This window comes from Numida meleagris, chromosome 18, assembly GCF_002078875.1.
Source record: "Numida meleagris isolate 19003 breed g44 Domestic line chromosome 18, NumMel1.0, whole genome shotgun sequence".
Lineage (NCBI taxonomy): Eukaryota > Metazoa > Chordata > Aves > Galliformes > Numididae > Numida > Numida meleagris.
In genome coordinates, this window is record NC_034426.1 from 1,370,345 (window position 1) to 1,397,580 (window position 27,236).

At 45.5% G+C, this 27,236-nt stretch overlaps 1 protein-coding gene across 6 annotated transcripts in view; it reads right to left on the reverse strand.

Moving 5' to 3' along the window:
- AUTS2 (AUTS2, activator of transcription and developmental regulator) overlaps positions 1 to 27,236 on the reverse strand; it is a 670,249-nt gene that overhangs the window by 25,452 nt on the left and 617,561 nt on the right. For all 6 annotated transcript variants that reach the window (XM_021416123.1, XM_021416122.1, XM_021416128.1 and 3 more), the window contains exon 7: positions 329 to 806. In XM_021416123.1, the coding sequence (XP_021271798.1) occupies positions 329 to 806 (478 nt within the window). The remainder of the gene's footprint in view (positions 1 to 328; positions 807 to 27,236) is intronic.

Here is a 27,236-nt window from a genome sequence, read left to right on the forward strand (position 1 = left end):
CCACTGGTCTATATTGCATAAAATCCCCTCCAAAAACCCGAGTATGCAATGACAGGTGGGAAAAGCAAAAGCAAATTAACTAAGCGCTTGACATTACCAAGCATTGCTGGGAACAACGGAAAATAAAGTGATTCTGGCTCATTTTAGGGAAGAATTTGAGGTACAGGGCACAAAACCCCCTCTGTTTCCCATGGATGGGGTGGGATGTGTTGTCACCTCTGTCCCAGTTCCCCCTCACCTCCTCCAGGCACCATAAAACATCACCAGTGGGGGCAGCAAGTTTGAGAAGAGACAGCACACGGGCACGCGTGGCTTTCTGCCCGCCTACCTTAAGCTGTTGAGGCTTAAACTGCTGCTGTTGTAGGCAGAGAGCGGCTGCGAGAGGCTCTGAGCGGCCGGATGGGGCTGCACGGCAGGGAGGTTGGGGTGGGCCGGCTGCACCGGAGACTGCGGCCGGGGCAGGTGCTGCACAGGTGGCTGCGGCGCGGGCGGACGAGCGGCTTCCTCCGGGGCTGGCGGCAGCTGTGCGGCCGGCGGTGGGGCTGGTGGGGCCGGAGCCTCCGGCCGTGGGGCGAGCGCGGGGCTGGGGCAAGGAACCTCTGGCTGCGGTTCCAGCTGGGGCTGGGCCAGAGGCTGGGCCACCTGAGGGCAGGGGTCTTTAGGCACCACGGGCTCAAGTATTGGGTCTTTGCTGCTGTCCTGGCTCTTCTCCTGGCTCCTCTCTAGTCCTGATATTTTCGGGACAGCTGGCCCCCTAGCACCAGGGTTGGCATTTTCAGCGAGCGTACTGACTCCTAACTCTTTATCTGCAACAAAAGAAAGAGAACAGGTGAGTGTGTGACTAGATGGGGAAAACCAAGCACAAGTGATTTGCCAGAGTTGCACTCCGGGCAGACACATTTTAGTTTCATACTGAATTAAACCAAACAAAAGTAATTTCCAGCAGTGTCCCTAATCCTCAGGTCCTTCTCTTAATATTTCTTCTCCTACTGCATCATCAGAAGAAAGTTTCTGGTGTCTTCACTGATCTATGAAAAAAGCAACGACACAAAACCTGAGTGCGGCGGCTCTAAAATTCCTTAGTCAGACCTCCCAACCAATTACTGCATCTGACTGAAGGCAGATGCCCTGCAGGGCTCGTGTTCTGCCTTGTCCTGTGCCTGCAGCACAGCAGACATTGGGTTTGCTGCACCTGCCTCCTGGCTCACGTCTCCTTGGGATGCGTTTCCCAGTTTTCCAGTGCAACCATTGATCGTTAAGAAAATGAAGTTGTTAGAATAAACGTGTGACTCCAAGACTGGGGCAGTGTAACAGCCCCGATGAACTCTGAGGCTAGGTATTATCATCTGCGCGTGTGTTTTTCCAAGGCAGTCCCTCAGCGATCATACAAAATGCAATGCAATTATCTGAGGACACGTGGATGGAGCTGGGCACAGTGCAAGGGGCAGAGCTCCTCAGGAACCCAGCACCGCTCCCTGCCCAGGCACACACCTCTGCCCCCACCTACACCTGTGCTTATCACAACATTGCTATTGCTTGGGCTTCCACATGAGTGGAACCTACAGCTAGGGGAAATGCTATAATTTCGGCTCAATTTTATTTTGGTGGAGATGAGTTTTGGAGACTGTTCTTCAGGAGAATGGCCAAAAAGTTTGGAAGGCGACGTGGTTAGTCCTGAAATATGTGTTCTCTGAAGACAAGAGCCAGGCAGCCACGCTGCACGTGTGTGCATCTGCTTCTTTCCTTCTTCCCCCAGTAATTCTCCTCAAAATAAACCACCTGCTACCAAAAAGAAAGCCTATTCATTACCACTATTTTCTGTTATTGTTCCTCTATCGTCACTCCCTCACCAACCCACTGAGGGAGGAAATGCAATGTGAGCTCTGCGCCTTATTACACAAATTCTAAACCTTAAAATGCTTACTGGTGGGAAAGCAGGCTTCCTTGGTTTGGCTGGCCATGGAGTGACTTGTTTGGGTCCTCCAGCTGTGTCTCTTTAATACTAATGACTGCTATTAAAATTATAATACTCGCTACAGTGGAGTTCCGCTCACTGGGGCTCCACAGAGACCTCCCACTGAAATCATGCCCCCAAACCTCTGCCAATCAGTATTTCATAGAATCACAGAATGGTTTGGGTTGGAAGGGACCTTTAAGGTCATGTAGTTCCAACCCCCTGCTGTAGGCAGGGACGCCTCCCACTAGACCAGGTTGCTCGCAGCCCCATCCAGCCTGGCCTTGAATGCCTCCAGGAAGTGGGCATCCACAACCTCACTGGGCAACCTGTTCATCTGATGGATGACATCCCTTCAAACAAGTTCAGGGGGAATGCTGCTGACCCAGGACTGGAAAAGGAAGCACCAGCAGCTGCTGTGGGAATTGGGAGCGTTGTTTACGTCAATATTGCATAGCAATGGTGTAAAGCTGGACTTACAACTTTGGCAATTATGAAGACGAAGCATGTGGGAAACACAAGATTTAAAGGGCCCTGGGGCAAGCACCCAAGATTCCAAATAATCTTCAGACAGAAAAACTTTACTCATTCTTCTGCCAATTTTAAGGGGTAAAATGAATAAATGCATAATAAATTAATATACACTCAGAAAGAATTGTTGGCAGCTGTGCTGGTCAAACCTTGATGTGAAGGAGAACAAATATCTACGATGAAAAGTATTTCTCCAGGCCGCAGACGAGGTACACAGTGTTTGCCAACCTGCACATCACGGAATTGCTGGAGGGGGCTGGGCAGGAATGTGTCGAAGACTCTTCCTCATTCGGGCTTCTCATTCAGAGAGCCCAGCAAACTATGCCAGGCCCCTGTTATTAAGTGGTTTGCAGGCCCTGTGCAACAGCAGCAGCCCAGTGGAGACTGATTTAACAGTTCATGAACAGGAGATGGGACAAAAGGGACATACAGGAGAGAACTGGGGAGAGACAAGCAAACTGAGTTATTTGACGAGGATGTACTTAACCACTTCGGGAGTACTCAGTCTGTAATGGGCACAGGGACTGCCCAGGGCATTTGGATCAGAAGACCATGGTGGCAACAGAGAGACTCCAGAGGAATAAAACTAATCACTCTGCTGCATGCCCAAAGTCTTTCCCACTGCTATTGCACTGCAGGTTATAAATAAAGGAAACTCTGTTTGCATTAACTCCTTGGATCAATCCTGTTTCAATCCTGTTTGATCACACATTGTTTTAAGTTAGAGACCGATCACCACATGTGTTAAGACAGGAGCCCAAAGAGGAAAGAAAAGAGCAATAGTTTGTTCAGGAATAGGTTTGTTCAGAAATTGTTTCCTACACCTTACAGGCTTAAGAATTGTAATATTTTGATTTCTGACAGAAAGGTGCAATAATTAGGGCTTTGAGGGCCTAGTTTTGTCATTAGAAATTCCCTTAAAGACGAATACAGTAGGTGGGGTGGTCTGAAAACCCTGCTGAGGTGATACTTCCGAAGCTACAGGGAGTATCACATGCGTGGTGCAATCATTAAATCTTTCCATGTGATATCTTTAGAGTCTCTGGTGTGCGTAACATTTGTTCAGCACAACTCGCTGCCGGGAATTTAGTTCCTCACGCAGTCGCTCCTCCTCCCCTGGAGAGAAGGGCCAAGGAATCCTTCTGTCTCCTGGGTATTTTTTGCTGCTGCTTACATCTTCATTACACAGCCCCTTAAGCACCATTCCTGTTAGTTCATAGCTTAGAAGATGCTGCGTTTAGTAACATAACATTATTCCGAGTGTCAAACCCTGAACGTGTGCACACCTTATCCCTCTCTCTGTCTTACACCTCTGCATTTATACATCCACCTCACAGTGCTATCAGATGTCCTGCAGTCTCTCTAAGCCCTGTGTATTCTCCACATGCATCCTGCATGGCTGGTTTATGCTACATATATAAGAAAGAATTCCTCATCCCACAATTTTTCTTTTGGGAGCTGAAAACCCCTGTCAGCGATGAACACTACCAACTATGCGTTTCATATGGAAGGCTCAAGTCCTCATCAACAACATTTCACGGCCATAAATACAAGATCACTCTTTTCCTATCAGCACATTTTTGCACACCACATTACTTACGAGTGTTGACTGAATCACAAGAACTAAGGGGGAAAAGTTCTTCATGCACCTATGACAAGCTAACTTCATTTGATGGTAGCCCCCATTCTCTATTTTGGTTAAATAACTGTGATGTAACTTCTGTGCTGGCAAAAGCTCCCCTTTTTCCACTGAGTTGCTATTGCACGCAGCAGCAGACAGTCTTTTCACTGAGAAAGGAATAAAGCCATAGTTCAGTGTTCTTTGAAGACTGAAGAAAAACACTGGCTGAGCTCGTACCACCCAGACAGCACATGCAGCTTCCATTATCTTCCTTTCCTGTTTTGCCCTTTGATGTGTCTTAAATCTGAAATTCCTCTATTTTTCACTTAACACACAAAATGTGGGGATCACACAAGATGCAGGGCTCGGTTCCCTCCAAGTAACACAAGTGCAGTTATCCCTTTGCTGTGTCTACGTGGTTATTACTTGATCAGCTCAGTGGCACCAGAGGAGCAGACAAGGCCACAATGAAGTCTTCTATGCAAACCAAATGACTGCATGTGAACTAGAGAGACTGTATCTGTGACTTTACATTATATTATGTTCTATGAACATACAGATACACATATGCACTCCCTTGTGTTTGTATACATGTATACGTCATGTGTAATCATAGAATCACGGAATCATAGAATTAGCCAGGTTGGAGGAGACCTACAAGATCATCCAGTCCAACCATCCACCTACCACCAATAACCCCACTAAACCATGTATCTCAACGCTATATCTAAATGTTTCTTGAACATCTCCAGGGTGGTGACTCAACCACCTCCCTGGGCAGCCCATTCCAGCTCCTGACCACTCTTTCAGAAAAGCAGCATTTCCTAATGTCCAGCCTAAATCTCCCCTGGTGCAACTTGAGGCCATTCTCCCTCGTCCAGTCACTAGTTACAAGAGAGAAGAGGCCAACCCCCAGCTCACTACAACCTCCCTTCAGGTAGTTATAGAGAGCGATGAGGTCTCCCCTGAGCCTCCTCTTCTCCAGACTGAACAATCCCAGCTCCCTCAGCCGCTCCTCATCAGGCCTGTGCTCCAGACCCCTCACCAGCTTCGTTGCCCTCCTCTGAACACACTCCAGGGCCTCAATGTCTTTCTTGCGGTGAGGGGCCCAAAACTGGACACAGTACTCGAGGTGGGGCCTCACCAGGGCTGAGTAAAGAGGGACAATGACTTCCCTACTCCTACTGGCAACACTGTTCCTGATCCAAGCCAGGATGCCATTGGCCTTCTTGGCCACCTGGGCACGCTGCTGGCTCATGTTCAGCCGAGCATCGACCAACACCCCCAGGTCTGTTCCCTCCATACAGTCTTCCAGCCACTCTGCCCCAAGCCTGTACTGTTGCCTGGGGTTGTCGTGACCGAAGTGCAGGACCCGGCACTTGGTCTCGTTGAACCTCATCCCACTGGCTTCAGCCCAGAGATCCAGCCTGTCCAGATCTCTCTGTAGGGCCTTGCTACCACCAGGCAGATCGACACTTCCTGCCAGCTTGGTGTCATCTGCAAACTTACTGAGGGTGCTCTCAATGCCCTCATCCAGGTCATCAATAAAGAAAAGGACAGGCCCCAGCACCGACCAACCCCTGGGGAACACCACTCGTGACTGGTTGCCAGCTGGATTTAACTAAATACATACTAATACATATGCATTTATTTTCCAGCCTTGATCTGTTATATGTATACACACAGTTAACAAAGAAATACACAGAGCACGCAAGCACTTCCATAGGAAGACGTGGATTTTTATAAAGAACACAGGTTATATGCAGCATTCACCTGAAATGCTGTTGTCTGTCTTCCTAAGGCACAGTAAAATGTGCCCTAAACTCTGTGTTCTGGCTCCTCTATACCATGTGGGCGATCCAAAGGAGCCATAGGATGGCTAGGGGTGGCCAGCTGGGAACATGGCAGCCACAAGACAAAGCGCAACCATTCTTCTGCCAACAGAAAGATCTTGCTGAAATTCACCAAGTTTTACATTCCCAGAGGTTCACCAATTCATTGCACACACTACTTTTGCCGGATCAAGAGCTCTCTGCAGACATGTTCCATGTTTGGGTGCACCAAAGGCCAAATCTGCTAAGCACCAAGCTGTTCGGATCCCATGTGGCAGCCAAGGACGTGTCAACTGGGCATCTCTGACCTGACCAGGCAGTCCTTGGGGAAGGAAGTCTTTAGACAACATCAGGCATGATGCTGCCAACTTAGAGGCCAAATGTTTTTTTTTTTTGAAACCCAAATCATCTACCTTTTCCATGTGCAGGTTGAGTTGGAAACAAGAACATACAGCACCCTGCCCCTACTACGTCCTTTCACATTAGGATTCATCCTCTCCATGTCTGCTTTGGGAGTAAGACGTCATCCTGAGAGAGCAACTCAGAATCAACACTGAATCCTCCATTCTCCCAAGAGGATGCTGGATTAAGTTCAAAGTCCTTCCTCCAAAGTGTGAAAACTGTAAGAGTTTTCACTCTTTTGTACCTGCTACTGTGCTCTTCGAAACTGAGCATTCAGCGTTCCAAGGATATCTCACATTTTTATAGATTTTTATAGCGTTATTAAATTTAAAAATAGCATGTATTTTCTTCTGCTTCTTCAGTTAAGTTAAGCTCTACTCTTGACAACATAATCTGTCTAGCTAAAATTTTCGGATAACTTTATGCAAGATAAAAAAATACATCTTTCAGAAAATATAAAACGAATTCCTTCGGTTGTAACACGGGTAAGTGGGCAGCTGGAGCAAACTCTCACAACCAATGCAAGCTGTCCTAACTTCTCTGAAGTCAATGGAATGCAGACAACGTACACCCTGCTGACTGCCAGCTCTGGGACATGTACTTCCACAAGTATTTAACATGGCTTGAAATAATTAATCAGATTTAAGACCTGATTGTACATTTCATATTGATTAGACACCAGTCAATGAAACATGTGGATAAATAAAGGCAGATGACAGAAACTATTACTGCAAAGGACGGGGAAGATTGTTGGGTGTACCAGCCAACACGTATCAGAAAGGCCCCAGAGCGCTTCATCTGTTGTACTGGATACAGAATAATTTGCTAAAAACAATGTTTCATTTTTAGCACACAGTCATCTTTCATCCTAATTTCCAAGGATAACAAAGTATTTGATTATGCAAATTAAAAACACGCATTTGAAAGCGTGTTACAAGCAGCTCTGTCATCTGCTGATATCAATTATCCCACAGTAAGCAGGTATTTAGTACAACTGAATAGCAAGACTTGTGACACACTTTGTACTTAATTATAAAACAGAAGAAAAATCATTCAGGACAAAAGATTTTGCTACCTCCTGCTAAAAATGTTTATCTTCTGCGTGGAAATGGATTTAATTGCCAACAATAAAGTTGCAGATCAATGAAAAGAAGCACTTAGTGGAATTGCACAAGATGTTGACAGTTCTTCAGTCATTGAGCCGCTGCTGGCCTTGATTTGAGAAGGCAGAGTCCTCCAATATTTCACATGAAACAATCTACTTCATCCAGCTGTTAAACAGAACACAGGCCATAAATGTAACTCCAATATCCTGTACGCGGTGAATATAATACTGAAAGCACTTGATGTTTGATTTATTTTTTTAAAGCACATCTTTACTTAGCAAAAAGGAATGGGATATGGCTTTCTAGAGGAAAGTGAAGTACAAAACATCCACAGGCTCCTCTCTGCTACAAATCATCACGTTTTACTGAACAGGAAAAACACGCATGCAACTGTAGCATCCTCACAGAACCTAATAGAAAGCAACACCATAACTCAACCCTGCTTCCACACACACATGTACACACATATGCACAGTGAAAGGCTCACTTCCAGCAGGGAAAAGCTCTTGGCTTTCCAACCTTTCCCAACAGGCAGAGATAAGTTACTCACTATCTGTGCGGCTCTGAAGCGGTCACTAGCCAGCTACCAGCACCAGAGTGTTTAATAAAGTGGATTCTTCTTGAACAGAATGGAAACTTCCCACGTAGGAAGTAATGCTGACAAATTAATTGGGGGCTATTCTTTGATAATGAAGGGTTTGAGCACAAAGAGCTTTTGCTTTCTGTTTCAATTTTGTGCTTTAATTAAAGAAGTATAGGGCTTGTAATCACAGCATTTGTAAAGCACAAAGGGCTCAGAGAAACATGGACAACCCCTTCTGCATCAGGACGAGGATCCACCTTTCCCACCACTGATTTGTCCAAAGCAGGTGTAAAACCCTTGCAGACAGTAGAGGTCAAATAACCTGTCCAGCATGTGAGAGCTCACACTGATCTCTAGTAAGACTGCCTTACACCCACAAGCATGAGATTTCCTTCCACAACTTTCTAAAATCACAGTAATGCACCACAGGCTTGTTAACTGCATACAACTCAAGTCTCACTGAGTAGTCTAAAATCGTTGCCCATAGCAGTAAATTTCTAAGTACGTCATGTGAAAATATTCCTTCCACAGGGTTTTCATTCCTCACCTTTTAATTCCACTTGGTTCTTGCAAGTCTGTGAGAAAGACTTCTCTCTAAGTCACCACCATCACCCATTCCTTTACAAGAGCATTTCCCTTTATATCTCCACTGTAAGTTTTTCAGCTCTTGTCTTCCCACTCCTTCTTCCTACAAGACTTCACCCACGTGCCAAATCCCTTCTTGCTCATTTTCCTGCTAACCTGCTGCACCCCTTAGGTTTCTGTAGAGGCTGACAGGGTCTGCTGGTCAGCAGCTGCACCACTGCCTGAGACCAAAGCATTTCACCCCTTCCACATCACTCACCGCCTGGCTCCTCGGCTCCGTACCACGTCGCCATTCCCAGCCGGCTGGGACAGAGCTGGGGAAGGTTTAAACCATCTGCAGTACTGCCCCGCTGCTGGTCTTGACTTGTCCCAGCTACTCCAGTGTGTCCTGTTGAGGCCTGCATGTTCTGATTTAACACGCATTGCCTCAGGTATGTCTAGACTGAATCTCAATCCCAGCTCTCTCACTTGGATGATGTTTCTTCACTGTTTTAACAGCTCTAACAACCTTACAGCATGTGTATGTGCTGCTGCCTGCCCTCCTGGCTTTTACGCTGACCAGCCTGGGGCAGAGGACTTCACAGTCAAGCAGCTCTTAAACCAACACCGCGTTGCAAAGAGATGATGATGAAAACAACCCAACTGCTTGCTTTCCATTCTTCAGCCACATTTTGCTGGTAACAGTCCTTTGCTCCTTGCTTTGCAGCCACTCAGCTTCTGCAGCAGCCTTTTGCCTGGGAGCTTGTTGAATCTCTTTTGCAAGTCCGCAGAAATGACAACCATTTCTTTGACACTGCAGAGGAACTCAGAAATGTCTGCCCACCCTAACACCAGGTTGGGCTGGCTCCCAAACGGTGCCCTCCAGCCATCACACAGTACCCCAAGGCCCACCCAGCAAACCACGGCACAGCCCCCTGCGATGAGAGCCTCACAGAGCTGCCAAGAGGCAATGAGGTGGCAGACCAGGATACCAAGCAATTACAAACAGGGAGCAGCGATGCTTCACCATTTCCTCCAATTATCAATATGGATCGGATAACCCTATTGCAAGATTAGCTCCACCACACGGCTGGGAAGAAAAATGTCTGGGGCTTCCTTGTCAGCCCCCTTCCTTACTATCGATTTGTTCAGCCATGTAGCTGCAGTGCCCTCCCAAACACCCATCCCACTCGTATGCAACAGGATTACTTCAATAAGCCTGAATAAAACTGGCTTTCAAAAGCAGCTTGAAAAGTATCATCTTATGAACACTGATCGAATGTAGCCTGACAGCTCAGTTTAATATATGAAGGACAAAAAAGATCAGTGCAGTGTGTTTATATAGAAAAATAACACATTTATTCCTCCTGAGAGGTGTCATGCCCGTAACTCACCAGACACATAACACTGTTTCCTTTGTGAATTTGTTCTTTAGAGCCAAGAATTTTCAATCCTGATTTTAAAGGCATGATGTCAATAAAAGCACAGAGCATAAAACCCCAGTGCCCCTCTTGCTAACACCAAGGCAAAGCTCAGCAGGAACATGACAATGAGCACTTTTAATTACAACTCTTTTGGTTCTTTAGTGTCTACAGGAAATCTTCACTGAGCCTCCAAATTGCAATTCCAGTGCTCTGTGTTGCTTAGCAGTATTCTCACACTTGGGCATATTTTGCTGTGTTTCCAGTATTACAGAGGAAAGGACTGATATTACCCAGCTGTTTAAGGCAGCATTGCTTTGGGAGGATTCTTCTCGTTTTGGTCACAGAGCTCAGGCTCCCTGCTCAACACAGCATCCCCTTAAACATCTCTGTTACAGTTCTCTAGCGATGCTCGTCCCCTTTTAAAATTGTCTGAATTTCTTCAGTTGTGCTAAAATGCATCCCATGAATTTGTTTTATTTTAAAATGGAAAAAAGGGGTCAAATCATTGAATAGGTTTGCACATACAGCTGTAATGGAACTGAAGATCCGCCAGCCCATTTTGTGTTTCACTGCTTCCAGGCCATGGTTGCTAAAAGCTTTCCTCTGTAGCTAAACACGACTGTGCACCAGATTCCTCCCAAGTGGGACAGTGATAGAGGACTTGAAAGACTTTATACTAATTAAAATAGAAAAGAATATAAAATCGAGAAAAAAACACAAGACCATCAATGGCTCTTTGGCATTCCTGGTTTTGTTTTTACATCATTCTATAGCATTCTGTAGACAGGAATGCGACATTTCATTGAAGCCTATATGATAATTCAAGAACTGAAGAGTGTTCGACTTTTTTATTACAACCATTTATAGTGGAGCATCATTACCTCCTGCACAACTTAGTGCAAGTAATAAGAGCCCCTTATGGTCTGCAGACCTTGTGATGACTTCTCTACCCCAGCAAGGTGCAGTACTGAACTACTTGAAAAGGCTTGCTTTGCCCTGACATCTTGTTTTCTTGACCACGGCTCTCCCCAGCCTGCTCTTGACATCTGCTGGATGCTGACTGCCTTGCTCCAATTACTTGAACTACACGGACTCCAGTCGGATGGCAGCCCTCCCAGTCACTGAAACTGTATAAACAAACGGAATGAAATCTGACTATTCGCTTAAATCAAATTAATTTCCAGACACGGAGGTGGGGTGATGACAGGAAGCTGGCAGGTCTCAGAGAGATGTCATTTTGTGCCAGTCAATCTGTGTGAATGTTATTTGCAATCAGAAAGGCTGTGCCGCCGGTCAGCTCTGGTTTCACATACCTCAGGACAGCTGGGGGCCTCCTGGTAGAATAAATTCTGATACGGTAAAGGGTCCATTATATCCTAATTGCTCGCCACAACATGAGGTGCTTCAACAGAATCAGCTGAACCACTATTGCTACATTTACCCATGACACTGGGCTCTTTTTTTCCTTGTACATACATGCAGGAAGACTTTGCAAAAGAGAGTTTTTGACAGACTACTGACTCACCGAACAGTGCCTGCCCTCTGAGAGACCCAGAGGAGCAATGTGTGAGCCACCAGACATCCCCATGCAATCAGAGAAGTCTTCTCCCTAACCCCTCTGGATGATCACCTTGTGACGTGCAACAAAGCTCTGACAGTGCTGACTTCTACAACCGTATATCCCTTTGGCTTGAACAAACACTTAAGATTTCAGTGAGCACGACTGACAGCAGTTTGTAGAAAATGAAATTCGTGGGCTCTACTTTTTTATTACCAACCTGAAAGCAAAATCCTAGTGAAAGTGCAAAGCTGGCCCGGGGGGACTTGGGAGCTAGCTAGGATGAGCTACCAGGGCACATCTTGGCTTCTGCCCCTACAGAACACTAAAAATATGCTCATTTGGTGTGAAAGGGCTTTTGCACATCAGAAACCTCAGTGCTCACCTTTACTCGGTGCTCACTTATTGGATGCCCTTAATGAAAGCAGCAGAGCAGCACGTCAACAGGATTTGTTTCTTTAAGACAGAGAAACTGCCTGAGGAGCAGTCCAATAAACACACCTGAAAGCACAGTGGCATCTGGGCTTTTAGCAAACTGAAGCACCTCCAGCTTCTATCAGCTCGGCATCCAGCCTAAATGGGTATCCTCCACGCGTTCCAAAATGAGTGATGAGCAATGAAGTCCAGTGTAACGCCAAAACTACCACACGCGTATTTCCGCTATAAATATAATTAATTAGGTAGGATATGAGACTGACATCACCGTGTCCTACAAACGGAAGAGACACCAACAGCGGGGTGCAACGCCAGGCGCTGAAGACAACACTGACTGCTGCGGGGTTCTTTTGAAGTTGAAAACGCAGGAATTTTCTATGAAAACTGCGATCTTTAGTCTATGCATGCTCCAAGACATCATTTGAAAAACGTCCAACGCTCCGAACTTTTATTTTGATTCATGTTGAGCCGTGCTGAGGCTAATTATTATCCAGCAAATGGTGCATTCAAAGACTCACGTCTTGCACACAGGGCTCTGTGTTGTTACCTCCACGTTGCAAGGAACTGTAATTCTGAAAGGATTAAAAGTTTACCAGCACAGCCATGTAAAGTAGAAAATGAATTGTTCGCTCTTCTCATCTCTGTTTGGAAATTAGATTACAGGCTCCAAGTGAGCTGAAATACAGAATGAGGCAAATCCGTGTGATTAGCTCACAGGTGGCCAGTGAGCCTTTTCTATGCTTCAAAGTCTAGCAGATTCCCATTAGCTGCAGTAATAAAAAGAATGTGTATTTATCCTTCGGCCCAAACCCTGCCCTGTGCCAACACGGCTACCTGCTGTGCTAATCCTCAGAACCAATATAATCATCCCCAATTGTTATTTCATAAGTTTGCTCAGCTGTCACCGGGGATATACAGTACATGTGGCACAGATCCGCGCTGCGGATGGTACAGGAGCACACTGCTGAGCGGCTCCCAGCTCCCCAGCACGCCGTGAGCACGCGGGGCACCGCAGCGCTGAGCCGGGACAGCCCCAGCTGCCAGCAGCCGCTCCCCACCATCAGAGGAAGGGCTCTTCCTATGTAGAGACACTTGGTGCCATTCATCAGGAGTGCTTCCACTACAGACACCCACAGGCGCCCACCTGAGTGTCCGCTCAGCAGCACGCGCCGCACGTTAGGTCAGGTGTGGAGGTCACGCGTGGCTCTGAGCACCAGCGCTCCATCCTATCCGGTATTTGCTCTCTTGCACCGAGGTCTGTGGGACGATGTGCACACACCTTGGCCATCCCCTGCACACGAGCACAGCGCTTCCAGGGCCTCCCAGTGTAATGAGCCCTGAGGGTCATTCCCCCTCTAGCAAACTGACATCCCGCCTCGTATCGCTGTGGTAACGTTCTCAGTGTTTCTACAACTGTCTGACAGTCCTCTGAATCCTCCTATGCTTTTTCTTTTGCCATTAAGCTTGAGTCAGGAGCCACACAAGTCAGCTCACAATTTCCTTTCGTTACTTTTAAATCCGTTAGGGAAATGAGAAGCTATCTCCATATTCCCGCACTACAGATAGACCAGAATTTTTCAAACTAACTTTGAAATATTGGGATATTGAATGGATGACACTCTGGGGGGGGACGGGGAGACAAAGGGCTGAGGTGGCTGTGTGCACGGCAGCCTGGTTTTGCATTGCTCCCACACATGGGAGCTCTTCCACCTCTGTGCTGCCACAAAGCAAACTGAAGATCCCAAAGTGCAGAGCATGTTGCACCTCAGCTCTGGGCAGATCAGGAGGAGGATCCAATCCCACACTGCTTTCTCCAGCAGCGCTGATCGCTCCCTGCATCCCTGGCCACGCTTCCCTGCCCTGCGTTACCCTTCCCATGCAGATGTCACCATGCAATGGGCTGCTCTGGGGAAGTGATATGGATTACAAGGAGCCCTTCTTTCATTTCCTTTTCTTAAAATCACCTTTAGCCCGAATCAGTAAAGCTTCCTTCAAACAACAAAGCTGCTGAAAGAGATGCTTGCAAAGCCACCCTCAGCCCTCGCTCCCACGTGGCTCCGTGCCCAAGCAGCAGCCCCACGTTGCAGCCCCTGGCTCCCTCCTGATACACACACGTTTGAGCAGAGGCAGTCGCTGATAACCCGGCAGGTGATACTTCGATTTGTGGATTCGTGGTGTGGGCTTGCACGCACCAGCTGGCACAGTGTGCCCAGGTGTGATGCTGCGTGGGGAGCCCAGGGATCGCAAGAGCAGCGTGTGAGCTCTGCAGCCAGCGCGCCAGAGCCCTCCCGCAGCAAAGCAGCTTCTTGCCCTCAGACAGTTGGCAACCTCAGCTCCGCAAATTGCAGCCTAGGAATTTCCACATTATTTGCATCATCTCTGATGGCTTGGAGATGCAAAGCAGTAACGCCCTGCTCAACACAGCCTCGTCTGGCTCTGCAGCCTGGAGCACGCTACCTGGAAGCCTCCCACCTAGCAAAGGTGAGCCATGGAGAAACTGCTCGGCTTTCATTTTTATCTCAACAGCAACACGACTTACATTCCATTTGATTTTCTTTATCTGTTCATCTTCTCACAGGCCTCTGATGAATGAAAACATCCCTCTCTGGACAAGCATTGCGGCATGCGCTTGGCTTCCAGCACCTTAAACTCCTGGAAGCAGGTACAAGGGATGGTCTGGGTGCATGCAATATGGGGTTCTGTAGAGCTGGATGGAAAGGAGGTCCAGCTTCTCTTCTCCCATCACTCCCACCAGCAGGACCATGCCAAGCCTCCAACCTCTGATCACAAAACACTGCGTATTTTCCTAAGATTACATCAGCAAACTGCCAGGGTGTACATTTCCCTCTTAATTCCAGTAATTTAAAGCAAAACGTTTGAATCTTGGAAATTAACCAAACCAGAAGGAGCTGATGTAGGTAATTAATGCTAGCTAAACAAATAGACATACCGGACAGATTTTTAACCAACTGGGATGTAAATATTTTTACTTTTGTGTATAATCTTACAGTCAAATCTGTTCTGCAAATACCCACAATAATCCCTTTTCTTTTTTTGCTCTCAACTGCTGTATGCTCCATGCAAAGCAGTGTAAATGTTCAGCGGCACGAAGTGAAAGCACTTCTCAGCGGCTCCACACTCACAATGTGGGTAACTGGTGTTCTTTCACATTCAGGAGTCAACGCAGCTAACCCTGCTGTAACATGACAGCCATTACACCTTCCACACCACAGAGCTCGACCCCAAGCTTCCTCCCAGCTGAGGTTCTCATCTGAATCTCTTGCTGTCATTCAGCAAGGCGGAGAGGTCGGTCCTGGCGCAGAGGCAGCAGGAGAAAAGCCCATTTCCATAACCTGCTTTGTTTCAAAGCAGCAGAGAGCCAGCCCCGCAAGCTGTCAGATGCAGACAGCCTCACACAAATGTCCTAAAATCAATGGGGCTGCAGATGGCAGTGTCGAACAGAAGGCTCAACGCCTTACAAAGTAAATTAAGAATAGGCCCATCTGTAGCATGAAATATCCGTCTCGGAGTGAGGGGAACCTTTACAAATAACATTTATTTAACTTCAAGAAAAAATACTTTAAAATTAGAAAAAAAAATCATTTTCAATTTACAGTGTTTTCAATTCTTTTCGCAAGGGAGACGAAACTAGAAACACACATTTGCTGGGTGTTGGGAGACCAAATCGAGCACATATGATGTTTCAACAGCAGCCCAGTGAAATAATCAATAACTTCCAATTCACGCTATTGACTTTTTCACATCCTTGCAGGCATGAAACTTCAGATGAAGGCATTAGAGTCGCCAAATTGTTCAATTTGCTCTAGTTCAGATATTTTACACTTCTTCTTCTTTTTTTTTTTTTTTCATGACCGTGTGGAAATTTGTTCAAGAGAAGCAAAGTGGATTTTAGCTCCCCAAATTCACTATCTGGAAAAAATAGGCACAGCTCTGTGCTTCATGCTGGGACTCTGGGTTCATTTGTAAAAAGTCAAAGAGAAATGCCAAATTTCTCACTTTGTTTTATCCTCTTTTACTGTGCTACAATTTAAAAGGACTTCAGGAAGAGTTCACTGTCCCAAGGAAAATGCCTTCTTTTTCTACCTCTGTTTGATCACATTAGAATTACCAAAGATTACACACCCATACACCTCCATCTTTACTATGTAAAAATTACACATCAGTGCAGCACAGCCCCAAAACACACACGCTTCCTGCAGTGTGGCTTCAGCTTCCCCTGATATCCCTGTCTTTTTATGAGATGGTTTCAATAACATAATTCTGTACTATACAACCATCACTGTAACAAATTGTTTGGATCACTGCAAAACAGCAAGAGCTCATTAAGTCCTGGAGAACGTTTGCAGTTATTGTGGCGCAGGCGTGATTTGTTCTGACATAGGAAAACCCTATTATTTCACTAGGTTTAATAGGTACTAGATATGCCGAAGCACATACTTCTTACAAGGCTATGAGAGCCTTTTAGCAATAACCCTTCAGGATGTATTGGGCAAACTGATTTTGCAATGTCTCCAAATATATAGAAAAAAAATGATCGGTGGAAAATCATCAGGATTCAGGGACGAAGCACTAGAGGAGAAGATTAAAGTTCTGTTCCGGCTCCCTGGGGACACTGTTAGGTCAGCATTTGTCCCCGTTTCCTTCTCCAAGTATTCATATTATGAGCTCTTCAGCTCGGGGGCTGGTGGAAAACAAGAATCAGTTCTTGCTTAAGGCCTCTTTCCATTGGTTTCATGAAAATAATGAGAAGGATTGAAAAAAGGTCAAATTCAATCCTGGCCTAATGCCACCACTCTTCATTGTGGTACAAAGGATGCATCTGAGTAAGAAAGTGAGTAAGAAAATGTAATACACAATGATTTATTTCGTTCCACTACTCCTTGTTATGCATTCAAATATATGAAAATTATCTAGCTGATTTTTTTTTCACTTTACAGTGAGGCTGACAGCCACGAGCCTTTAATATCATGTCCTTAGCTCATTTGTTTAGCTTTCTGTTAGGCCCTGACGATTATGAATACTTTATAATCATGCCCATATTCTTATACAATAAGCACAAGGCTGAAACTGTAACAGACTCCAGTATAACACAGAAAATACATAGAAAATCAACTGGGCCCATTACCATTTAGAAACAAACCATTAAGAGCTCCATTTAACAGATAATCCTACATATTTATGTGTGTGTGTGCATCTGTGTATGCACCTTTGCATATAAATATCTGTACGTTAATGTACTCACTTGTGGTGCTCTGATGCAAGTGAGGAGGATTTAACTATTATCAAGGCAGGGATATCAAACTGATTCACAGGGAAGAGGGAGAGCAGCTCACGCAAATGGCTCCGGCTGCAGGTGGGGATGTGCTCACTTCCCGCATCTCACCTCTAAGGGATCCAAGCCCCTGCTCCCAAGACGTGCTAAGCCTGCCCTGTGTGCTGGAAGCCCTCCAGCATCCACTGGAAGCTAACTTACAGTTTGCTCCTGGGTAGCAGGAACAAAAAATAGACGGTTGAACGTTTACCAACAGCCACTAGTTTCACTGGAAACTGCTGAAAACATTTAAAAACCTGTCCTCGTGAGGAAGCAGGCTGCGCCCACAACAAATGCACCAATCATTTTCGCTAGGTTACTCTTCCTAGCAAGGCTTAAACCTGAATTCTAGGAACAGAGCATGCTCAGAGACACACACAGACTTCAGGAGACACACATCTGTGCCATCAGTGGCAGAAACCTGCCAGGCGCGTAGAACTTAATGGTCTAATCCTCCGCTTTCACAAAGACCAGATTAGCTTTAAATTAAATACTCTTGTTCCTTAAATTTCCTCCTTGTCAGGATGCCAGGGGAAGCTCTTAATCTTACCAAAGAGCCTGAGGCCATTCTGATGCCTCCACATGAAGACAGAAAGCAGTCCGCAACGCTGAGATAAGGCGGAGGTATTAAGCTAAGCTCACAGACCTGGAAATGTATATGCAGCGGGGACGGCTGCTGGTTATCTCCGTAAATGCTGGAGGGGCTCATTAGCTATAAACAGGGCTCTTGTCATCGGTGTCTCACCACCACCTGCTTCTCGTACAGTACCCTGGGTATGAACTGAGGCTGGCAGGCTGCAAAGACATGCAGTGACCTTGTGACTCAGACAGAGGCCTAACTGCTGCCCGGGCCCACCTGTCCCCGCAGCAGTGCAGGAGGAGGGACAGAGCCATTCCCAACAGGGCTCCCAGGGATGAGATGGCAGTCAGATGTGGGGATCTCCGTGGTTTGGGATGCAAGTCTCACCCCAGAGGTATGACACACAAGAGCATCCTGGCTGGCGAGCTGCCTGCTGTGGAGCTTTTCACCTCCTCACCAGTGCTAGGTGACTAAAGCCTGCTAGCAGACTGTAATGCAGAGCAAAAACCTCCCTAACCTGGAAAGGAAACTGCAGAGTCTTTACTCCCAGGCAAAAGGCGGAGTGAATTTATGAAGTAAACAAAGCTGTGAAGGGTCTGGAGCACACGTCTGATGGGGAGCGGCTGAGGAGCTGGGATGGGTCAGTGTGGAGCAGAGGAGGCTCAGGGGAGACCTCCCTGCTCCCTACAACTGCCTGAAAGGAGGTGGTGGTGAGGGGGGGTCGGCCTCTGCTCCCAGGTAACAGTGATAGGATGAGAGGTGCTGGCATTAAGTTGTGCCAGGGGAGGCTCAGGTTGGATATTAGGAAAAACTTCACCAAAAGAGCAGTGCTGCACTGGCACCGGCTGCCCAGGGAGCGGTGGGGTCACTGTGCCTGGAGATGCTCCAGAGCTGTGGAGATGTGGCACTGACGGATGCGTTTTAGTGGGTGATATTGGTGGTAGGTGGTCAGTCGGACTGGATGATGTTAGAGGTCTTTTCCAACCTTAATGATTCTATGACTCTAAGTAATGAGTATCTCTTTTCACTCTTCTCACCTGCCAACCTGGAGCGACCACAGGCATTTCACCTCAACGTGAACACAACCCACTGCTTCCCATGCAGCTCAGTGAACCACTCCACAGTCATCCGTATGGCATGCAACAGTCTGGAAGCGATTTAATCACGGTAACAACTTCTTGTGCCTCCAGAGACAAATGTGGAGAGGACCAGGAGCCCTGCTGGAGGACAGCAGGTCAACTTGCGCTCCGCACAGCACACCTGCACAGACTCACTAAAGAAAACTCAAAGGTGAATTCGCAAAACTAGGTCAAATATGAATGAATGATATCAGCCAATACCTTCTCTAACTGCGCATTTGTAAGATCAGATAAGAAAGAAAGGCTTTTACCCACACATCGCTTTATAGACTTTCCAACAGCTTAAACACAAAGCATCCAGACACTTTAATTTCCACTTCAATATGAATACTCCAGCCCCAAATGAAACCTATTAAAAATTAAATTCTTATATTAAGTTTAAAATGCTGCTCTTTTCTCCCCAGGTCCCATTAAGTACTCTCCCTACACACAGTTTAGAAGACAAAAAAGATCCAAGAGAATATTTACAAAGAGAACAAAACCCCTGGAGGGTTTTTATGTTACAACAACATTAATCTATTTTAATCACACAACAGATTAAAACCAAACAACATTAAACGATTCTGCAAAGCACCAAGTAAAAGTATATCTTTATTGTACAAAAAAAAAAAAAAAAGCAAAAAAAAAAAAAAAGGCACTTAGAAATAGGGTGATTATGTTGTTCCACAGAGACAGAGCGCAGCAAAACCCAGACTGGGCCACAGAGCTGCTGATGGAATGATAAAAATCAACTGTTCACAAGCGCCTAATTTTACTTTTACAGCTCTCAGAGTCTTTTCACTGCAGAGTTCACTTAAACACATCAGGACATAGGTCTGAACAACAACGTGTGGGTGAAAGAAGGGAAAGCAAAGCCCAGTGCTTTGCACTCATGAGTACCAAATGAAACCACTTTTCCCAGTGGTTTTGTAGCCGCCTGTCATGCTCTCACTTCCACCAGCCCCACCTTCCCAGCCCTCCTGCAGCACTGTCTGTTGTGCATCATCTGGTGGAAACCTGAGCAGCTCCCCAGGGAGCTGCCCTGTGCTTGTGTCACATAGAAAGGAGACGGATTACCACAGCTATTGCTTCTACCCCTGAGAACTCTTATGTCCCCTCTATTTCCCCCACACCCAGCTCCAGCCCCGCCAGCCCTGGAGCACAGAGTGGCCTCTCCTTACCTGCACATATCTCCACCTACTGATCAGCTCTGTCTTTCAGGGGACCGAGCCAAGTGACAACAGCACGGCCATCAAAGGCTGCTTTGAGCAGTTGCTTTGAACAACAGCAATGTTTTCTGTTCCAGTCTCTTAAGATTTTACTCAGCCTGCAATTATTTACATCTTCTTGAATTGTTTCAGTGCACTGAACAAAAATATCTATTGAGCTGCCCACGGGTCATTCTGCTGAAGCACTCTAGTTAATTTAGAGGCCAGCACTGTGCATGAATAGTTCTTTCTTTCAGTATCCCCAATCTTGCAATTGTTAATGCATAACCTCATCTGCTGTTGCTTGGTCTGCTTGGCTGGCTTTGCTACTTCACTCTGGTGCTCAGTGTTGTTTTTTCTCATCTTGAATAACATATAATTGTGCTTTCACAATTGAGTTTGCTGTCTCACTTCTCAACAGACTTCTAATGAACACATGGCAGCATTTTCCATGACATTTTGCTACTGTCATGGATCAGATGCATGCAGCATTGCAAAGACAAGTTTGCCCAAAAGTTACAAGCCAATCTTTTTCATCACAGTTTTATAACCACTTCTGCCCAGAAGACATTGGATAGCAGCGGTTGAATTTGAGCTTGAAATTATCTAAAGAAACCACAAAGAAAAGAAGTGTTTTTATTCAAAGCCAAGTAGCTGTTAGATTTCCCTAAATAAATGGATGCATTTCACATGGCTGACTTGGTTAATATGGGTTGCTGTAGGCAGAACTTTTATCTCAGCATTTACCAAAAGGGCTGCCAATGCAAACCAAAACATTCAAGGCAATGATTTATGTGGTTGCTCAATCCAGATTTAATAGGGGATACATTGCACAAGCTCAGTACATATGGTAGTAGCTACAGTCAAGCAGTTTCTGGCAGTATTAGTACTGGCCGAGTGCACACTACTGATGCACACCAGCCTATCTACTGCATGCAAAGATGCATGGAAATGCTTTAATGACAAGAGAGGCACTGAGTACCTTGTAGCTGTGACAGCCCCTTGTGCTGGCCAGAGTACCTGGATGACACTGGTGGTGAAGCCCAGCATCTGTCTGGCTTGTCAAACCACCAAGGGGAAAGGGACAGCAGTGCCAGTTCCAGATGTGTAGCACATAAAGGATGCTACGTGAACACAGGGACTCTGCCTAACTAATGGCAAATATGCTCATGGCATAAAGCTACGCTACATGAGATGCTGCGCTGCTTCTTATTGCTTGATCAAACTGTATTAGTTCTAATCTCAAGTGTACAGAACCACCACGAGTCAATGCCTCCTCACCATGTAACTGCCTTAAGAACAGTGGCATGTATATTCTGGGTTTACTTTATTTGCATTTCATTTTTAGCCTCACGAAAGGGAGTGCCTTTTACTTAATGATATTACTTCAGGATCTAAGATAAAAAAAAAAATAAATCAGGAGACTCCTGATAAAATCAGGAAAGGCAGTAATGCTGCATCTTATTACCATTCCATGGTAATTCAGTTTTCCTTAACAGGGGCAGGAGCCTCTCTAATAGCAGATCAGAGTCTGCAGCTGAACTTCACTAATGACGTAGAAAATGTAAATGCGAAGCAACTGAGATGCTGCTTCTTTCCAGGGCTACACACTTGGCAGGTAACATTATTCTGTGCATTTTATGGCTTTTCACAGTAAAAAGCCACTTTTCAAACCACATGAAATCATAATTTGAACAAACTTGAAGCTGCTTAAGTAACTAGAAACACATGAAAGGAAGAAATAATGTACCTGTGCTATGGGGAATAGATGTTGCAGAAGTACTTCAGACGTCAGTTAAGCACTACTATTTGTGGGTGAAGCACTGTAAGCTTTTCCCATTTGAAGTACCACCAACTTGAAAATACAGGGGAAGCGAGGCACCGTATCCACAGCTGAGTTTGAACCAGCCACGACTGCCAGCAGCCAGCATCTTCAGAAGATATCAGAGAACACTTAATGACACAGCGCGTGAGCACAGGTTAAATGCTGACTTAAAAGCTAAGGCACCACTTTCTGAAACAATATTATCAAGTCACTCCCACTTGAACAAGTAGCAGCACCCTTTAACCAAGACAGGTTTCACTGAAAACGCCTAACCTTCCCCAATAATTATCATAATGTTTCCCAATACGGGTAACAAATTAATACCTCAGGTAATGCTTTCATTTCAGTATGTAGTTTCTCCATGGAGTGACTGCATCTCAGTTGATCTGTTAACTACAGCTGTTCTGTTTATTCAGTATAAACAGGAGCTCCACCAGCAGACTCCTCAAAAACGGAATTAACTGTATGTCACTCTCTCTTTCAAATCTTCTGTGGTCATTCCAGTTCTCCCATCTTTCCCTGAGTCTTTTTTTCACAACTGGAACAATGGGGACATCTCTGCTGCACTTGTACAGCCATCAGCATGGCAGGATCAAGCCTTAGGACTGCTTAAAATGCATATTGCAATCCCAAAAGCTACCAGCAACCTCATCTACCATGTCCTCGGGTCTCTGGTGCTCTGCACTGCTGCTGGGAGGTGTGAGTGGCTGAGCAGTGCAGCACAGATGAAGTACTTTCTCTCAGATCACCAGGCTGCTGTTCTTCATTTTACGAATAAAAACGTGTTCATTAAGTGTTCTCTGGTACCTTCTAAAGATGGTGTCTGCTCAGTAATCTCACCAAAATAGGGCAGATTCAGCTGGATCAGACACATTTGCTGAGGTGAAGGTAAAGCTTGAAGTAGGTATCACTTCCAATGCTATTTTCACTCCATCAGAACTGTCAGCTCACACTGGGTAGGCCTCAGAAGCCTGACGTGGACTGGGACTATGCCAGCACACAACCATGTGCAAGAAGAGCTCTCCTCTTCCCACACAAACAGTCCCAGCTCTACTGCTGTACAGACACCGAGATTTGACAACAGAAACCCACTGCACTGAGCCTACAGCCCTCCCCAGGCAGCTTCACAAAGGTAAATGCAGGCACTTCAAGGCCAAATATGACACTTAACCATAACAGCGTAGGGATGCTTTTTGGATTTGACACTAAAACCGTTATATATCAAGTTGGCTTCAGGTTTGCTTATTACAGAGTCTTCAAGGGTTTACTCCATTCCCAAAGCGTGGTAGGAGCACTGTGGAATCAACAAAAGGGTACGATCCCAGCAATTCTCATGGAAGAAGAGTCTGAAGGAAGGTGTGGGGAAAATTTTAAGTATTTCTACCCCCCAAAATAATCCCACTTATCTGTTCCAGAACTTCGGTTATAAGACAACAGAGCTGCTCCTTCTAGAAAAACCAATCCAGAGAAGAGCATTTCATCCAAGTAAGTTTAAGAATTTGGCAGAATTTGATACTTTAATTGATAAACAGAAAACACAGCAGAGAAAATCACAGAAAGGAAAATACACTTTCTTTACCTTTGCTATTTTCTTGAAATTCAGTTTTTCAAGGGATTAACATTTTAAATTCCAATATAGCCAACTAAATCAGAACAGAGTATGCACTTCCTAATGTTCCCAAAACCACTCTAAGACTTTCACAACTCTTCCCCTTCCAGCTAAGGACATCACACGGACAAGGCGAGCGGACCTTGCTAGTGGTCTTGAGATGAAGGCAAAAAGTAACTCCCAGTATCCTGTGCTCATGTAACATTCTCACTGCTGGTTAAAACTCATATAGCATTAAGGGATGCTCGCTGATCCAGGGTGAGTGCTTTTCCAAGGCTATCCACAGGAAGAAATACTCTGAAAGAGTTATACTTAACACCGTATCACTTTCAGCCTACACAAGTGCATTTGGCTACTTAATCCCTTTCTGAAAGAGGCTGGTTCTGACCTGGCAATCAGCTACTGCTTGGGTTTTGTTCGGTTGCCACAACAGATGAGAGCAGCTCTAACGCTTCCCTCCCCTCGGCAGTGACACACCGCAGGCTGCTCACCCCGGGATCGGTGTCGGTTCATCTTTCATGTTCCCTCCTAGGGGGAAACAGCAGCTGGGGAATAGCTGGGCTCCTCAGGGAGAAGGATAATATTAGGTAATCAGAGAGCTTTGTTTAGGAAACGGGCTGCTGCAAGGAAAAGTGGATGGTTCAGTTTAGCTTTCTGGCAGCTGTTGCATTTTCATTGCCACATAGTGAAGATGCAAGAGAATAGTTTCTGCCAGCTCGGCCAGCCAGAAACCTCGCATTGCTCTGCTCAGGTCACAGCAGTGCCCTTACCAATGGCCTGGGGGGCTCTGGGCAGCAGTTCCTGCCTGTGGCTGGGAAGGAAAAGTGTCCCCAGCTGTCCCTGTGCCCCCGCAGTGCCCATATCCTACCTGTGCCTTTCCCAATGGTGTCCTGGAGAGGACACAATCACTTAACTGCCTGGAGCTTCTTAAACCAACACGTTGTGATAAGCTTTCCAAACAAGGCCAACACTGACACGCACATTATGTGTATCATCAGCTCTTCTGCTGGGAGCGAGGAACGTTATTTTGAAGCCCAAATATAAATAGGATCCAGTCTTTGCTATACAAAAAAAAAAGCGAGAGGAATTCAGACTCCATCTCTCATCTGCTTTCTTGCAAATCCTTTTCTTCGATAACTAAAATGCAGATAGTAAAAAAGATCTACAGTAAGTAGGTCATGTGCTTTCAGTGATTTACCGCTTCCTTAAATCTTGCATTGAGTTTCAGCAAACTGTCACTCTTACATGGGCAGCAAGGGAAAAACATACATATTATTAGAAAACAATCACTGCCAAATCTGATAACAATCTGACATTAACCACTGTGGGGATTGTGCTGCCAAGGCTGTCTTGTATTATTTAGAAAACATAAAGGAAAAAATTCCTGAGGGGGGAAAGCACACAAACAAATAACTGTTCTACATCCCATTAATAAACTTCTACAGCTCATATTTCCCTAAGAAAATGCTTGCAGTCGCGCTACTATCTTCTAGACCAAGTTTACTAAATGACATTTAATCTTGCTGAGGTTAAAAAAACAATCACAGCTATTCTACCAACTGCTACAGAGACTGTGGGCGTTACGTTTTGCAAAATCAGCGCATCCATTTTGTAGAGGAACACAATCTTCTATCTCCTCCTCGTAGTACTGGCCCCTGTTATCCATCATGCACTCAGGAAGAAATTGCTCCCTTCTTTATTTCTCCAGTCTGAATTCTTCTACCCATGCCCATCTGCAAGGGAAGCACCTTTGCCATCAACAACCACAATGTGAAGTTCAAAACCCTTTTTCAGATAACTTGGGTTGGGTAAAAAGCTCCTAACTTGGCTCCAGATTTTCCAGTTTCAACTAGCGGGAGACCTCTCAACCGACCTATGACATCCAAACCAAGCTAGACTTTAACCCTATTGAAAATATTTTGGATGTACATTTTGAGGACACACATTAATGTACCTCAATGTGCAAATGCAATAGCAGAACGAAGCAAACCACTAAACCACCAGCAAGCTTTTGAGTTCCAGCAATGGCTCTAAGATGCCTGTCAACCCTGTTTGACTCTGGTGTGAGGGGTTCGGAAGTCACTTGGACAGTGTTCCACAAGCCAAACCAAACCAAAACAAAAAAAACAACAAACACCAGACTTAATTCTGCTTTTGGAAGGGCTGGAAAGTCACAACGCATACGTGCAAGTGAGTGTACAGATCGGTATCCATCCAACTTCATGAAGCAAGAACATCTGTGTTTTAGAACAGGGAAGATAATCTTTCATTCCAATTCTACGTAACATGACAGAAGCATGTCCTGAAACTGTTTTCCAGTTAAGTACTGGATTACAAAGTAAACTGAGAGAGATCCCAAAAGCGGCTGTACCTTAAATAACTGCACCTTAAACAACTGCATCTCTTCAGCAACCACCAGCAGCCTCCAGCAGCTCAGGACACAGCCGCCCAAGCAGTGCTGAACCAAAGGCTGTCCCTGTGCAGGAGCACAGATGCAAACACTGAACTTCTTGAAGGCAAATGTTCAGATCTTGTTGATGTGGCCATCTCTGCAGGGGCCATCATTTGTTAAAAAAAAAAAGAGCCTTTCCAAGAGCAGCCCAGCAAACACGAGGCTCCCTGGCTAGATTTCCCTCCTCCTCCATGCTTTTTCTTCTCATTGTTTTGTTTTGATTTTTTTTCCCTTTATTTTAAATGGTGCAATATAGAGCTTGCGGTCTGCATAATGCTGATAGCACTTGAAACTGCCTTCTGTTCAAGCTCAGGCCATCAGCATGCATTGCAAGCTATTTTCTTCTCACTCGTAAGTCAATGCCTTTCAAGGATGACCTGGGGACCAGCTCTTCCCCGATGTGAGTGCAAATCACTTGCCAAGTTTAGTTTCATTTTGACTGTGCCTACCAGGGAAGGGTCACTTACAGACTCCATCATTTCCTCCCTTGTCTCAAAGGATTATAATTTGTCCATTGCAATTCACATCAGGATGCAATTTGGCAGAGAAGTTAGAAGTCTGAAGGCAATTATTTTTCTTCCTTTGGAGAAATGGATTACATTCATTCAGCTATTTTCAGTTATTTATTTTAGATGGAGCACAGGAGGAAGAAAAAGGAAAACAAGGTGGGTTTAGACTTTATGATAGCATTGACTTACTATGTTTTGACACCACAGAAGGGTTGATTATACTAATACATGCAACCCATGCAGCTAATCCTGTCCAAGAGGAAAGGCCTGGAACAGAAATGTCTCAGCAAGGTATTAGCACACCACTGAAAATAACCCTTATTATAAATCCTTAAGGCTCATCCCCCAAAACTTCTACTTACAGTTATTCTTAGCAAGAGTAAATCACTCAATTTCCACCAGCTGAAGTTCCCTCTTTTGTATCTAATGAGTGACATGCTGCTCTCATCAGCTTACCAGGAAATATATATATATATATGCTACTGATTTTCCTTAGAAATACTGCCAAAAAGCAGGTTTAACCTATATTCCTGTTTTTACAGCAGTGGAGGTGACTGCCCCATCCCCAGTCCCTTCACACGGCCTCGGCCCTC